The sequence below is a fragment of the Callithrix jacchus genome, chromosome 5 (genome assembly GCF_049354715.1).
Source record: "Callithrix jacchus isolate 240 chromosome 5, calJac240_pri, whole genome shotgun sequence".
NCBI classification, from domain to species: Eukaryota; Metazoa; Chordata; class Mammalia; order Primates; family Cebidae; genus Callithrix; species Callithrix jacchus.
In genome coordinates this window covers 86,204,886-86,220,471 of record NC_133506.1, presented here as the reverse complement: position 1 = coordinate 86,220,471, position 15,586 = coordinate 86,204,886, and the positions used below count along the sequence as shown (strand labels likewise).

The following is a 15,586-nucleotide window of genomic DNA, read 5'->3' as shown; positions in this document are numbered from 1 at the left end:
GGACATATGGTGGGGGAAGGAGGGGTACAAAATCAATAATAAATCCCATCTTCCATAGTAGGAAGTTAGTAAATCATATTTATAGGGAAAACAGAAGTCTAAAACTAGTAATGTAACCTTATCATTTAAAGATAAAGAAGTAACTATAAGAAGAAAAGCTAAGAGAGTTGAAAATTGTTGCCTTTGGACAAAGGGAACTGCAAATGGGTAGCATAAGCCTGGCATAGTTTTAAAACTTTTTTTTTTAATATTTCAGGGTTAAAAGTAAAAAATGAAAAATATAAAATGTGACAATTATGGAAAACACTTTAGCCGACACCTTTCACAGTTAAGCGTTGCATAAACATCAACTATTATTGCCCTGCCCTCCTGAAAAGTGTACTAATGAAGCCAGCGCCACATACTTTCTATTCATGTCATCTTTTTTCCCCAATTCCCACCATACATGTGCCATGTCTCATGAAAGACTTACCTACATACATGTCAGTATCTTGCCCTTTGGTTTGTGTATCTCCCTGATTTGCTAATCCATTGTTTTATTGACATGAATGAGAAGGAGCTGTTCGCATGTTGCCACTTTCTGAATCATGTTGTTGGTACCTTTACTCAGAATTTTCAGGAAAATCCTGAGCTGTTTTGTTCTCTTTTGCCTAATCATTTGCATTTGCAAGATTAAATAAATGGCTTTTGCAAACTTTGTTCAAGCTTATTCTAGTTTCCTAATTAGTCTTATTATATACATTTTAACATTTCTCCCTTTGATCAGGGCCGGAAGCTTCTTATCATTGGGACCACAAGCCGCAAAGATGTCCTTCAGGAGATGGAAATGCTTAATGCTTTCAGCACCACCATTCATGTGCCCAACATTGCCACCGGAGAGCAGCTATTGGAAGCTTTGGAGGTGAAAATGAGTCAATACATTGCACACTGTTTATAAGAAAGAAATTGAGGCTGAATTGAGCTGTATCACAGTCATTACACCTGGTGTTTGGTTTTTACACTAATCTAGAACATGGGACCCAGGGATATTACAGATTGTGTATCCCTTATCCAAAATGCCTGGAACTAGGCTGGGCGTGGTGGCTCACACCTATAATCCCAGCACTTTGGGAGGCCAAGGCAGGTGGATCACTTGAGGTCAGGAGTCTGAGACCAGCCTGGCCAACATAATGAAACCTTGTCTCTACTAAAATACAAAAATTAGCCGGGCATGGTGGTGGGCACCCGTATTCCCAGCTACTCAAGGAGCTGAAGCAGGAGAATCGCTTGAACCTGGGAAGCAGAGGTTGCAGTGAGCCGAGATTGTGCCACTGCACTCCAGCCTGGGCAGGAGAGCAAGACTCTGTCTAACAACAACAACAAAAAGTGCCAAGGACCACAAGTGTTTTAAATTTCAGATTTTTTCAGATTTTGGAATATTGCATTATATTTAGGTTGAGCATCTCTAATCTGGACATCTGAAATGCTTCAGTGAGCATTTCCTTTGAATGGCATGTTGGCACTCAAAAAGTTTACAACTTTGCAGCATTTTAGACTTCAGATTTTTTGGATTAGGGATACTCAACCCATACCTCCAGTTGTTTTCAGGAATGAGAGGACACATGACAGTGAATTAATTTCCCATTCCTCGGGGTGGGCAGCCTACAAAATGCCAGGAGTGGATTGCTCTGTGTCCAGCATGAGTGATGCATGTAGATTACTTGGACCAGAAACTTGAGTGGGTGGCGGTGTGGGGGTGAGGCGATCACAGTATAGAGAAATTAATCATTCAGCGCAGCTTTCGGTGCATTTCCTTGCATTTGGTAAATTGGAACAATGATTAAAGCCTTAGAATTGTCAAAAAAAAGCTATAGAAGTAAAAAATAACAAGTTTAGAAATAGGAATGTTTTCTTAATTTTTTGAAAATGACAGTTATTTCTTTTAATATTCTTCATTTAATTTTTTAATACCAGTATTCACAAATGACTTGGTGAGCTCTATTGGCAAATACTATCTGCTGAGTTATTCAGCAGTGGTAGAGTCAGTAAGGCTTCTTAAAGTCCTCAAGGACCCCAACAAAAATAGAAATGTATCTATATGATAAACGTTTTCGGATTACCTGTTTAGGCAACTTTTGTGCAGGAGCCGGGTAAGAGAATTAAAGGTAGTTTGCTTTGACACATACAGATTGTTCCTAGAAAAGAATGTTAAAAATTTTAACATACTTATTATGGATTGGAGCTGTTTTTACCCCAGCATATATATCTCTAAGTTAGAATGGAGGTCCATAAGAAAACAGGGTTTAAGATACCAGTTTCACTTTTATGATTGACCCTAATGGGTTTAGGAAGGTCAGACTGGATTTTAACAGTTAGGTAGTTCTTATCACTCTTCTTTTAAAAGTAAATAGAATTAACCCTTGTTGATGCATTTATTGTAAAAGTGCTTTGATTATTGTTTTTGTAGCTTTTGGGCAACTTCAAGGATAAGGAGCGCACCACAATTGCACAGCAAGTCAAAGGGAAGAAGGTCTGGATAGGAATCAAGAAGTTACTAATGTTGATCGAGATGTCCTTACAGGTAAGGTACTTCCTTCTCCACATGACTCAGACAGAACAGAGCTTCAGGATACACCAAGAGCGTTCAGTATTTCCTTTGCCAAGGTTTTAGTTAATTGAAGTTATAATTTTCTTATATTATTTCCCAACTTGATTTGGTATTACCAACCTGCTTCTGAGATTGATCACTTATAAATACTTTTTAACTTCTTAAAATTCAACAATAGAAGGAAAGATCATAAAGTTAATTTTAATTTAGGGAGCCACTAGATCTTAGAACTAGAAAAGACTTCAAAGAGCAGTGTTTGTGCTGCCTCCTCATTTTGGAGATGAGGATACTATGTGTGTGACAGGTTGTCAGTGAATTCTCCAAGATCACATCGCCAGGTTATTGATGGAGAAGGGATGGTGTTGTACCTCAGAAGTCAGTAAGCGACCACACATACACCAAAAGATGTCTGGGAGACTGTTTTAAGGGACAAGTTAATTAAGTTGTGCAGTCTAGACTTGGGCTCTGTGTATATTTCCCTGGCTGGGCTCCTAGAAATTTCATGCAAACTACTGTAGGTTGAAGCATCTAGGATCACGTAGAAAACTGAGCCCCAGGCTGCTGCCTGGGCAAAGACAGATGAAACTTCTTTGGGACTTTCTCATGTCTCCTGGCAATGTACCTTTCCTCTTTTTGGAACTCCACCCCTCCATGTGCCCATCCTGTGTCTTCTTGTCCTTATCTGACATACAATTTAGCTGATAAATCTCTCCCTATCAAATCCTATGAGTTCAAAGACCTTGGCTCTCACTATTGAGTCTACAGCCCCTGGAACAAGCCAACACTTAGTAGGGTGCTCAGTAAACTTTTATTGTTATTATTATTATTATTTTGAGACAGGGTCTTGCTCTGTCTCCCAGGCTGGAGTGCAGTGGCATGATCACGGCTTATTGCAGCTTGAACCTCCCAGTCTCAAGTGATCCTTTCACCTCAGTCTCCCAAGTAGCTGGGACTGCAGTCACATGCTACCACACTTAACTAACTTTTGCATTTTTTGTAGAGACATGGTTTCACTATGCTGCCCAGGCTGGTCTTGAACTCCTGAGCTCAAGTGATCCATCTGCCTAAGACTCCCAAAGTGCTGGGGTCACAGGTATATGCCATCATGCCTGGACCTCAGTAAATTTTTTTTTTTTTTTTTTTTTTTTTTGAGATGTAGTCTCACTCTGTTGCCCAGGCTGGAGTGCAGTGGCACAATCTCGGGCTCACTGCAACCTCCACCTCCCAGGTTCAAGCGATTCTCCTGCCTCAGCCTCCCAAGTAGCTGGGATCACAGGCACCCACTACCACATCCAGCTAATTTTTTATACTTTTAGTACAGAAGGGGTTTCACCACGTTGGCCAGGCTGGTCTCGAGCTCCTGACCTCGGGTGATCCACCCACCTTGGCCTCCCAAAGTGCTGGGAATACAAGCGTGAGCCACTGCGCCCCCCCCCAGTAAACTTTTGTTGGATGAATAATTACAAATTCATTCTGGTCCTAGGTGGACAGAGTGGCTCTATTCTAGGCATCGTGAGTTACTTACTGATGGTCCTGCGATTCTGCTAGTGTGAGCAATAAGTGGCAGAGGTGAAGTGTAAGTTTCACAGTTACACCTGAAATAGGCTCTTGTTCCAATAACACACTGGAAACATAAAGCGCATGCTTTTTAATCTTTTCTTGTAAATGTATCTGAAAATAAAATTTTTGTGGCTTTCAGAAATCTAATTTACTGAGCTTTCAGATGGACTATTTTTAAGTCAATTAATTTATTTTCCATGATGAGGCATAAATTAAAGTTACAGACTAACCACTTTGTTTAGACTTATTCTTGGTAAAGGTGCAAATACAGGTGTATTGGCTCTTTCCTTGAAAAAAAGATAAATCTGTCAGATTGTCAGCTCTTTTTTTTTTAAGTTTCAGTATACTTTTTTTTCAATAATTGCATAGAAGAAGAAACTATGTGGGTTTTTTCCCCAACCCTCATCCCTTTCCCTTCGTTTGATGCCTGCAGGTCAATGATCAAGTTAATGCTTCTTATGCATGTGGGGTAGAGGGTGAGAGTGGAGCACTCAGGCCTAATCTTCAGCAACTGACATTTCATAGGCCTCTGAGTTTGAACCCCTTCATGTCAAATGGATTTCGTGCAGCCGAGTGAATTCTCTTTAGATCTGCCTTAGAGAGGCTGAGCCTAAGTGAAGAGGCATGTAGTTTTGCAGAATATAAGTCATGTTACCTCTCTGTTCACTACACGCGATTCTGTTAAAACTTGCACAGTGCGGAGGATCTGCTCTGACTGGATGTCACCTGAGGGAATAAAGTCATTTATCTAGATTACTTTTTTCCTCCTTTTCTCCTGCCTTTTAATTCCATAGCTACAGGCAAGTCAGGCAGTCGTTGCTCACACATATTAAATATATTTAATGGGCAAAGACCGGCAAGTACCGACTACAGCGAGCTCCAGCCAGTTCCTTTTTTTTTTTTTTTTTAAGAACTTGACAATTGATTCATATGTAATTCAATTCCTAAAAAGGAAAAATGTTTCTTTTGTTAGCTATTCACACTTTTTCTTAGTCCTTTGTAGTCTGACCACTTAACTTTGATACATTTGAAATTTCTGTTCAGTGTTTTTCTGGGACAGAAGAAATCTTAAAAAACAACAACAAAAAAATTATGTTTGGAGGGGGAGTCCAATTGCAGTCTACCCACAGCTGCACTGAGTGTTTGAAAGTTGCTCCTGGAGGGCAGGGAGTTCCCTCTTAGGAAACAGGCTCCTTCTCTGAAACATATTTTAAAAGTTAGGTGTGTTTCTTACAATAAAAATTCATCTTCAGGAATTAAATATGTTTTTAATGATTGTTTTCTAGATAACTTCATATCTCCTGTAGGCCTATGAGAATAAAGTATATTTAACAAGTTAGTATAAATATTAATAGAAAATGAAAACCAGTCAAGATAATTAATAATAACCACCTGAACCAAGCACCAAGTTCCACCATCTTTTCTTAGACTCATGACATGTTTGCAAGTCACGGGAGACCCAGATTAATCTAGAGATTATATCAGGAATCGGCAGTACTCTTCATTTTTTTAGTTTTAGCACAACTTTGTTATTATAAAGAAGAAACTATATGACAGATACTGAGGCTAAGAAAAACTGTATTATTGATTATCTAGAGTTAATAAACTGTTTTTTAGTTGTTGAGTCAACCTCAATTTGGTGTCTTCCATTTTGTTGTGCCTTTAGTAGACTTTTATACCTTCAACAGATGAATTGGGTGTCATTTGAACTCTGATAAATGACCCTGTCCAGTCTCACAGCGATGTCTCACAGGGGCCAGCAGAGGGCACCCCCTGGCCCAAGTGTCTATGATGGCCAGTGGGCTTGGTCTTTTGGAACTCAGCGTACGTGGTTCTGGAAAACCCCATTCACTTCTCCCAAATGATGTGATCTGCTTTGTGGTGTGTCAGAATGCTGGTCAAGGAGCAGGTAACGCATTCGGTTACCTAGCAGAACATTGAAGAAGTGTGAAACCGACCATTGCCCTGGCATGAAGCGCACAGTTGTTAGAAGGTACCATTAACCTGTCTTCATTTCTCCTGATATATTTAGATGGATCCTGAATACCGCGTGAGAAAATTCTTGGCCCTCTTAAGAGAAGAAGGAACGTAAGTACACAGAACACTTAATGACCGTCAGCCAAACTTACCACCCTGTTAAAGCCCTCTGCCTGTTCTAAGAGCTGCTTTCCTAGATAAGTTTGTCTCTATTTATTTGAATTCTTCACTGTGTTGTAGGCCCGAGAGACCAAGCAAGGAAGTGGGTAGTACTGTGCGTTTGCTCTCCCTGTCCTGCTTCGCAAAACTTCCTTGTCACAGTGCAGGAAAAACTTAATGGTACATATTTATTGGAACCTGGTTTAACGTGCATGGAGCCATGACCATTTTCTTTTGTGAAGTGCTCAGCTAATAGCAAATGCATAGTGGAAAATGTAGGAAAACCATTAAGAAGCTTTTAGTGATTTTTTTTTTAGATGAATAGTTTTTTACAGACCCTCATCTGGTTTTTTGTGTTTTGGTATTTCTTTTGCAGTAGCCCCCTTGATTTTGATTGAAAATGAACTATTTGAAACACACAGTGACCAAGGGAAGTGACCAAGGTGAAGATGGCCTGGGATCTTCACCGTCCTCCTCAAGATACCGGACTAAGTGGAACGTTCTCTACCTTCAACACAGGCTCGCTCTGCATGATTAGTGCAATAAAACTCCCTTCTTTATGCTTACTGAGATAGCTTAGTGTCTTGTGGAGGTGTAAACTTGGTTTAGAATGCTGCACTTACCTTTCCATGAAGGCTAAAGTGATCCTTCTTGCTCAGTCCCTCTTTGTAGGGACCATCAGTACTTGTGGACACTACATGTTTCAAGCTCTCTCCAGCACCATCACCCCTGCAAACTCGCAATCAGTCTATTGAATGTTGCATGACAACAGTTGGCTAATTAGAAGGCAGACTTTCCACATGCAGACCTGGCTCAGTAAATCGAGGTGTGGGCCAGAGATCCTCTGACAGTTGTCCTGAGCTAACACTAGAGCTCGCTGGGTATTTGGTTAAATGTCTCCCACAAGACTGGTTATTCTCTTTGCCTGAAGAAACATGGCATTGCATCTCTCAAATCCTGTTCCCAATCATTGTCAGAGATGTTTTCAAGCTGCAGTCAGATCTTTCTCAGTAGAATGTCAGTTGACTACAGTGTTGACTGTGACTTCCCCTTAGTATAACTAATTTGCTCTGTGGTAAGAGATATGCTAATTATTACCACTTAGTAGATGTTGTTAAAAACATGAAAGATTAGGTATGGAAAAAGCGTACACCCCCAAACAGAAAGGAGTTATTAATTTATAAACCCCTCAGCACTAATTAGTGTCCAACTCCAAGTGGGTCACTTCCTTAGCATAATATTGATGCTTATTAGTATCACTGCTTTTTTCCTTAGCTTAATGACTTACTTAGAATTTATCCTTTATTTTAAATGATCTGTACTATTTACTATCTAAATAAAACACTATTCTCCAGAAAAATCAACCATTTTCTAGCCCTCTCCCCTCAATCCTTTATTGTCCATTCCAATACATTGAGCACATTTCCTTTACCCTCCACATACTTCTTCCAAAAGGAAGCACCCATTGAGTCCTTTTGAGAGTGATTTGTTTTATAACTAACTGACTTAGCAGGGATTTAATTAGGTCATCATATCTGATGATGAGACTTACAGAGCGTGCCTCTCTCCCCATTGCTGCTTAAAATGCAAGGACAGGCGATCAGAAGCCATCCTAAAGTGCTTACACCACACGCCGCCCATGAGGCTTGTGGCCACAGTCGCACTTGGATGTCGCTCCTCTGTCATTTGTCCCCATTTGAGAAAGCACATCATCTCCAGATCTTGCCGTTTGTACACTTTTGGTGGAGACTTGTATGGCATTTCTTCTTTGTTTTGGGTTTTCTTCTCTGGCTTATTTTGTGGCTTTTAAAAAGTGGATTGTACTGTGAGAGTCTGCGATTCCTGGTGGCCAGTATCCTGGATTCCGCTAAGATCTTGCCTCTTTCCTCCTCATGAAAGCAGCACACATTGTGTTAACTTCTGTCTCTTGTTAAATGAGCTTAATGTCTTTGTGTTTTGTCCAAAACGATATTGAAAAATATAAATATAATATTGTTTAATGCAAATGAAGGAATGCAATAAAGAGTAAATATACTTGAAAATGTTCTGTAGACCAGTATTTCATACAGAAGGACATGGACAGCTGATAGGAATGGAGGAAGAAGGAGGGTCTCAGGAAAGAAACTGCTCCTTGTTTTGTGTTAAGTAGCATAATGTGAGGGATGATTTTTATTTAAAAATCTCTTAATTATTGAGAAAGTATAGTTATTTAAAAACAGATCATTAGAATATCAGAAAAAGTTAGTATACAAGCATCTTTATGCTTTATACTTATTTTATTTTTTAAAATGCTGGGTGCAGTGGCTTATGCCTGTAATCCCAGCACTTTGGAAGGCCGAGGCAGGTGGATCACTTGAGGTCAGGAGTTCAAGACCAGCCTGGCCAACATGGTGAAACCCTGTCTCTACTAAAAATGCAAAAAACAGCCAGGTGTGGTGGCACATCCTGTAGTCCCAACTACTCAGGGGGCTGAGGCAAGAGAATCACTTGAACCTGGGAGGCAGAGGTTGCAGTGAGCCAAGATCATGCCACTTGCACTTCAGCCCGGGCAAGAGAAGGAGACTGTCTCAGAAAAAAAGAAAAAAAAAACAAAAAACCCTGAGGTACCTAAGCCACAACAAGGTTAGTAACAAACCAGAAAGGAGAGTTGTTGCTCAATTAGAGCAATTGCTTCCTGTGAAATATACAAACGAAGGAACTTAAAGGCTCTCAGTGAGATTGTTTCACATGGTTCATTTTTTACATTTTCTGGAGCTATCAGATCTCTTAGCCTCCTAAACCTTGATCCTTAGCATTGGCTCAGGTTAGAACAGGAGGCAGCCCAGAAAATCCACAAGGCCCTGTGGGAAAGAGGCCAGCTTCAAGAACTTCCACAACGGGAGCTCCTGGGAGGAGGACCCTGAGGCTGACCTGGTCCCTGCATAGCCTTGAGAAGGCTGATTCTTGAAGCTGCCCAAATATTCTTCAAAGCCAGTGCTGTGCAGCAGAGCATATGAGATTACAGTATGGCCTGTGAAGAAGCAAAGGAGCCTCCAGCTAGCTGCTGCCTTAGGTTTCTTCATCTATGAGTGAATTTTGTTAACTGGCTATTTTTTTGTCAGAATATGTTTTTGGGATCAAAACCTCAAAAGAGGAGGTTATTTTATCCTTTCTAAATCTGTACATCTTCACTGGGACACTTCTTTTTTTCAATGTCACACAGAAAAATTGCATAATTGTGGTTAAGATCTAAAATATGTTTTTATTTTAAGGCTGTCTTTTCATATCCTAAAAATTACAGCATCCCCTTTAAAAGTTTCAGCAGCAAGTCACAAAATCATGGAGTAGATTGAAGTGTGTACAAATAATCAAATCCTGAACAACAGCCTTGTTGCAACCGTGAGTCAGCTATAAACGACTACTCCAGCCCAAACACAGAAGGGGAAAGCAGGATTTCATTTTCTTTGCCTGACAACTTGGTCCATAGCATCCTTAGTGACTGGGGACCGGGCACGGTGGCTCACACCTGTAATCGCAGTGCTTTGGGAGGCTGAGGTGGGCAGATCACCTGAGGTCAGGAGTTTGACACCAGCCTGACCAACATGGTAAAACCCCGTCTTTACTAAAAATACAAAATTATCTGGGCATGGTGGCACATGCCTGTAATCCCAGCTACTCAGGAGGCTGAGGCAGGAGAATTGCTTGAATCTGGGAGGCAGATGGTGTGGTGAGCAGAGGCTGCACCACTGCACACCAGCCTGGGCAACAACAACAAAACTCTGTCTCAAAAAATAAAGAAGTGACTGGGAAAGGGTGTGTATGAGAGTTCAAGACAGCATGTAAATTGCAGAATTTATTGCAAAATGATCTAGAGTTTCTCATCAGCTGGCAAGCCATACTGAGACTGGGTCCTGGAGATGAGCCCATGAGGGTGTGTGCTGGACGGACACGGTGGCATTAAGATGCAGGAGATAGTGCCTGTGATCGGCAAGCATCCCAAGTGGGTGAAGACAAAATATCCAAGGAGGAATCATGTTTGAAATGTTCCCAGCATACAGTCTCCACATAACTCCTGTCTCACTATTTTGGGAGTATAAGATTAATGGTAAGACATTTTTGCCTCGTAGAAAGGTCTCTATTAAGCTAGGAGACAGTGGCAGTATAGCAGCAATGCTTAGCTGCACTGACTTCACTCGAGCGTACAGACCAGCGACACACACGAGAACATGCCCATATGCCCAGGGCCACCATGGGAGATGGCATTAGATAACACCAAGAATCATCTCGCCAGTATGTTTCCCTTTTTTTTCTATTTTTTCCCTACCTTCTTTCCTTCAACCTTTCTTTGTACCTCATCCCCTTATTTTTGAACTGTCTCACATACTTTCCTTCCCTTCTTTCGTCATAAAATAATACTGCTTTGAAAGATACCATGTTGTCTCTTTCTGATTTTTAAACGATGTCCTCTTGTGTTTAGATGTTTATAAGTACTTATACATAGGGAGAAACTACATGTTCAAGCATAGCTATAAACTGTATTGACCTAAATCATAAAGTATGATTAGGCGGGGCGTGGTGGTTCACCCACTAATCCCAACAGTTTGGGAGGCTGAGGTGGGAGCACCCCCTGAACCCAGGAGTTTGAGACCAGTGGGCAACAAAGACCCCATCTCTACAGAAGTTTTTTTTTTTTTTTTTTTTAATGACAGTGGTGGAGTGTGCCTGAGTCCCAGTTACTTGGGAGGCTGAGGAGGATCATTTGAGCCCAGGAGGTCAAGGATGTGGTGAGCCATGATCATGCCACTGTACTCTTGAGTGACATAGATACTTGTCTCTTAAAAATTAAAAACTATCGCCTTCAGCCTAGAAAGCTGTCAGCCCCTGAGGCTCTCAGCTCGATAGGCTGCTGGCCCTTAAAAAAAAAAAATTAAAAACTGTGATTAATATAGGATTACAAATGGCCTTCATAAGTATGAATAGGGACCCTTTAACTATTTGGCAATCTTATTGGTTGAAGAAGTACTGGGCAGACCGGGTGGCTCATGCCTGTAGTCCCAACACTTTGAGAGGCCAAAGTGGGAGGATCGCTTGAGGCCAGGAGTTCAAGACCAGCCTGAGCAACATAGCAAGACCTCATCTCTAAAAAAAATTTTTTTAATTAGCTGGGCATGGTGACACATACCTATGGTGCCAGCTACACAGAGCCTGAGGTAGGAGGTCACTTGAGCCCAGGAGGTTGAAGCTGCAGTGAGCCATAATCACATCACTGCACTCCAGCCTGGGCAACAGAGCAAGACCCTATCTCACAAAAAGAAAAATTACCCAGAATACTGGGATAGATAAGTTCAGGTTGAACATCCCTAATCTAAAAATCTAAAAATCTGAAATGCTCTAAAATCTAAAACTTTGAGCACCGACATGATGCCACAAGTGGAAAATTCCACAACTGACCTCGTGTGACGGGTGGCAATCAAAATGCAGTCAAAACTGTTTCATGCACAAAATTATTAAAAATGTTTTATAAAATTAACTTCAGGCTATGTAAGGTGTATATGAAACAAATGAATTTTGTGTTTAGACTTGGGTTCCATTCCCAAGATACCTCATTGTATATATGCAAACCTTCCAAAATCTGAAACATTTCTGGTCCCAAGCATTTCAGAAAAGGGGTATTCAACCTGCATTAGCTTTATGCAAAAGTAAAACAAAAATAAGTAAAAATGAAATAAAATGACCAGACTGTAAGATGTAGAAGAGATCTGTATCGTATACATGTCCAATTCCTTGTACAGCTGAAGCGACACAGCTTTTGTGGTTTCATCTCCTCAGGGACTAATGACACATCATGGGCAAAACAGAGTGCATGAACTTCCGGTGGCTATTCCTAACCTCAGGTTAGAGATCTGAATGCAGCGCAGAGCAGCCCACCTCCACCACACGCAGCTCACGGCCTTATTTTCCTGTTGTTTTTTTTTTTTTTTTTTTTTTTTTTGAGATGGAGTCTCGCCCTTTTGCCCAGGCTGGGAGTGCAGTGGTACGATCTCAGCTCACTACAACCTCTACCTCCCAGGTTCAAGCGATTCTCCTGCCTCAGCCTCCCGAGTAACTGGGACTACAGGCATGCACCACCACATCCAGCTGCTCATTTTTGTATTTTTAGTAAGGATGGGCTTTCACCATGTCAGCCAGGCTGGTCTCGAACTCCTGACCTCAGGTGATCTGCCCACGTTGGCTTCCCAAAGTGCTGGGATTACAGGCATGAGCCACTGAGCCCAGCCTGTTATTATTTCTCTTTGTAGTGAGATGAGTAAGATTTGTTTCTAATTGAGGTATATTAGGAGAAAGAAAGACAAAAGATCTTTGTCGTTCTCTGAAATAATGTGCCAAATAAACCGAAGGTGACATTTTATGGGTAGGTCTGAAAACTAAACAGTTGTCTGTTGTCATAAAACCGACTTGAGGCATCTCACTGTTGAGAAGGCATAACCTGTGAACTTCCGGTGGGTCCTGTGAAGCGGTGGTCCAAGGAGAGGGTGCCCATCCCCAGAGCATGCCCACTGGCAGCCCCTTCTACCCAAACCCAACTTCAGATGACACTTGTTCCAGACAGCCCATAGCCCAGGGGGCACCCTTTCTTCTTGCCGACCAACCTACCTCTTCTGTGGCTTAGCTCTCACGGTGGAGCTAGCAGGGGACAGATCATTTTCAGTGAAGTTTCATTTTCAATAGAGAAAATCCTATTTTCCCATTAAATGGAGTTGAAAACGTGGTGAGGAGGGGATTAAGGCAGTGGCCACCCCTGCGGTCTGCTGGCCTTGGGCCACATCTTTTAGGAGTGCCTGTGACATTAATTTGTACACTGAGAATGCTTGAGTCTGTGAAATGAATTACTACCCAAGTAGTTGCTTTTCTAAAACTGGAAATTCATTGTTAGAAGTTAACTTAGAACAAAGGAAGCCTTTAAGAATGTCCTGTGGTATATGAGACCTACTGTCCATGACATCCCTGACGATCTTGCTTAGAGAACAGAGGAAATGACCTTCACTTGGTCATTTAATTAGCTGAGGCCACGATGTTCAGAATCAGATATCCTTGACCCCCTGAGCATGAATCTAGAAACCCCACACAGTGTACAGTGTATCCATTTTAGGTTCGTTTACCTTCTCTTTAATGACTTAACAGAAAAAAACTGCATGATGAAATATATTTTCTCCAAATATATATATATTTATATAATATATAATCTTAGTTAACGCAAAGGTATATACATTGTATAATAAATAATATTTATAAAAAGAGACTTTTTGAATATAAAATCAAAAAGATCAACAACTTCTACAACTTTTTACAAAACTTTGGATACAGCAGGTTGGTAGGAAATTTCGGTTGGATACTATTACCTGACTACAGCGAGAATAATTACAATGCACTCATGTACTATTATTAAATAATTACTTGTCAGCTACTTGAATACGCCCCAGAAACATGACTTTATCACTTTTAATATAGAATACATAGATATGAAAAGATTGTTTTGAAAATTCGTATCCATTCTGCTGAAATATTCTCCCATAAAGCAAGCATTATCCAGTTGACATGATTTAAAACTTTTCAGTCTAAGGTGAGATGGGGAGGGGCATTTCGGACTCAGTGGAGTGGGTGAGATGTGTATCTTTAGCAGGGCTTGTGGCCAGCAGATTTAGGAGTGAAGGCAGGCTCCTGGACGACCATCTTGGCAAGCCCACCTGCACCAGCTGAGAAATCGCTGCCCTGGTATTTTAGGTCAGGGTTAGGCAGACCCAGAGAGAAGAGGGAAAAGAAAAATCTTTGTTCTGCTCGTTCCCCTGCAGCAGCTCTTCTTTCTGATTCTCCCTAAGACAGTTGTTGAACCGATTCATACTGTTAAATCCATGTGGCTCCCTTTTGCTAGCTTTCTCTAGGACCCTCGGCTGGAACAGTATGCCTCAGGGAGAACTCAGCCGTGAGATGCTTAACCCAAGGGAGTAGGTGACTGCTGGTCCCTAATCCAGATCCTTGGGAACTGTGTGGATGGAAACTATCTCAGCATGCAAGTAAGGGAGGAAGAGCTGGGGGGAAGAACTCTGTGTCTGTGTTTACTCACATCAGCCCTAGAGAGGAAGGGACATGGTAAGATGGGCCCCTATTGGAGACAAAGGGATGGTTTTCATCCTCCCCATCCGCTAGTCACAAAGTTGGAATTTCAGAAATCGTTTGCTACTCTCTCACAGACCCTTTGTCTAACTTACACTAAGTTGACCTGGAATCCAACTGCTCTACGTGGAGTTATCTGTAGAGAGAATCTGCAGGTGAGCAGGGCTGGAAGGATTGAATGGCTCCTTCCAAAGATACCTCTTATTTTATTAGGAAGCCATCTGAGCGGAGAAGACTTATCCCCATACATAACCTATTTACAACATCCACTACCAAAAAGTAAACTAAAACTGCATTGACAGCGGAGACTGCAGAACGGTAGAAAAGGATTGTGAGATCTGACTGCCTCTTGTGCAGAACAGGGTTATAGAGAAAATGAGGCTGAGAAGAACACACAGCTGCTCTTCAAACAGCTTACCAACCACCCGAGCTGCCGGTTCCTTCAATACTCCAAATCCTACTCTAACAAGTGCCGCGGACCTCCCTACCACTTCATCCTAGCGAAACCTATGGCTTTTATCAGAATGAGAAAGTAGCTCAGATTTGAATGGGAGTAGACCAAGAAAAGGAGACTGCAGGGGTGCGCCTACTTCCTGACTCCCACCTGACAGGCGTCTTGGAACGTCACCAGAAGCAGCAGTTTGGAAACAGAACCTTGCCCATGCTGATGTCTTGACCGCCAGGCCGAGAGCTCACATTAGCCCAGCCTATTCTGTTGGAGTCGAATTTTTTTTCATTTTTATTTTCTTTAACATGTGCAAAGATAAGCCTCAGGTCTGTTCCTATCAGACCCTAGAGAACTAAAAAGAAAGCCCCCTTCTTTAAAAACCACACACCATCCAGAGTAGGGTGAGAAACGTAAGATGAGAGAGAGGGAGAGCCTCCCCATCCACAGGTGAGTTGGGTCTGGGTCATTTACCACGCATGCGGCTGGTGACAGTTCCTTGCTGTCTGACGCTGAGGGCTGCGCCCAGCTCTAGGTCCTGCTTCCCATGAGACTTCGCTGAATCCGCCCAGCCACACACTTCACCCCTTCCCAGCGCCCTTAGGGAAAATAAAAAGGAAGAATTAGAAACATAATTCCGTTCCCAGAGACCACCCATTGGGGTTCAAAGATCAGAGCTTGCCAGTGGATCTGAACAGGTCCTGGTG

The 15,586-nt window shown here is 41.8% G+C and overlaps 2 protein-coding genes across 3 annotated transcripts in view; one reads left to right on the top strand and one right to left on the bottom strand.

The window, feature by feature from the left end:
* The window catches only part of NSF (N-ethylmaleimide sensitive factor, vesicle fusing ATPase), a 158,176-nt gene extending 149,851 nt beyond the window's left edge, over window positions 1–8,325 (top strand). For both annotated transcript variants that reach the window (XM_035300241.3, XM_054255956.2), the window contains 4 exons: window positions 767–901; window positions 2,447–2,560; window positions 6,180–6,235; window positions 6,660–8,325. In XM_035300241.3, the coding sequence (XP_035156132.2) occupies window positions 767–901; window positions 2,447–2,560; window positions 6,180–6,235; window positions 6,660–6,681 (327 nt within the window). In that variant the 3' untranslated portion in view covers window positions 6,682–8,325. The remainder of the gene's footprint in view (window positions 1–766; window positions 902–2,446; window positions 2,561–6,179; window positions 6,236–6,659) is intronic.
* A 6,862-nt stretch (window positions 8,326–15,187) lies between these two features.
* WNT3 (Wnt family member 3) overlaps window positions 15,188–15,586 on the bottom strand; it is a 51,363-nt gene continuing 50,964 nt past the window's right edge. Inside the window, exon 5 of the mRNA XM_002748153.6 lies at window positions 15,188–15,478. The gene's annotated coding sequence lies outside the window, so the exon portion shown is untranslated. The remainder of the gene's footprint in view (window positions 15,479–15,586) is intronic.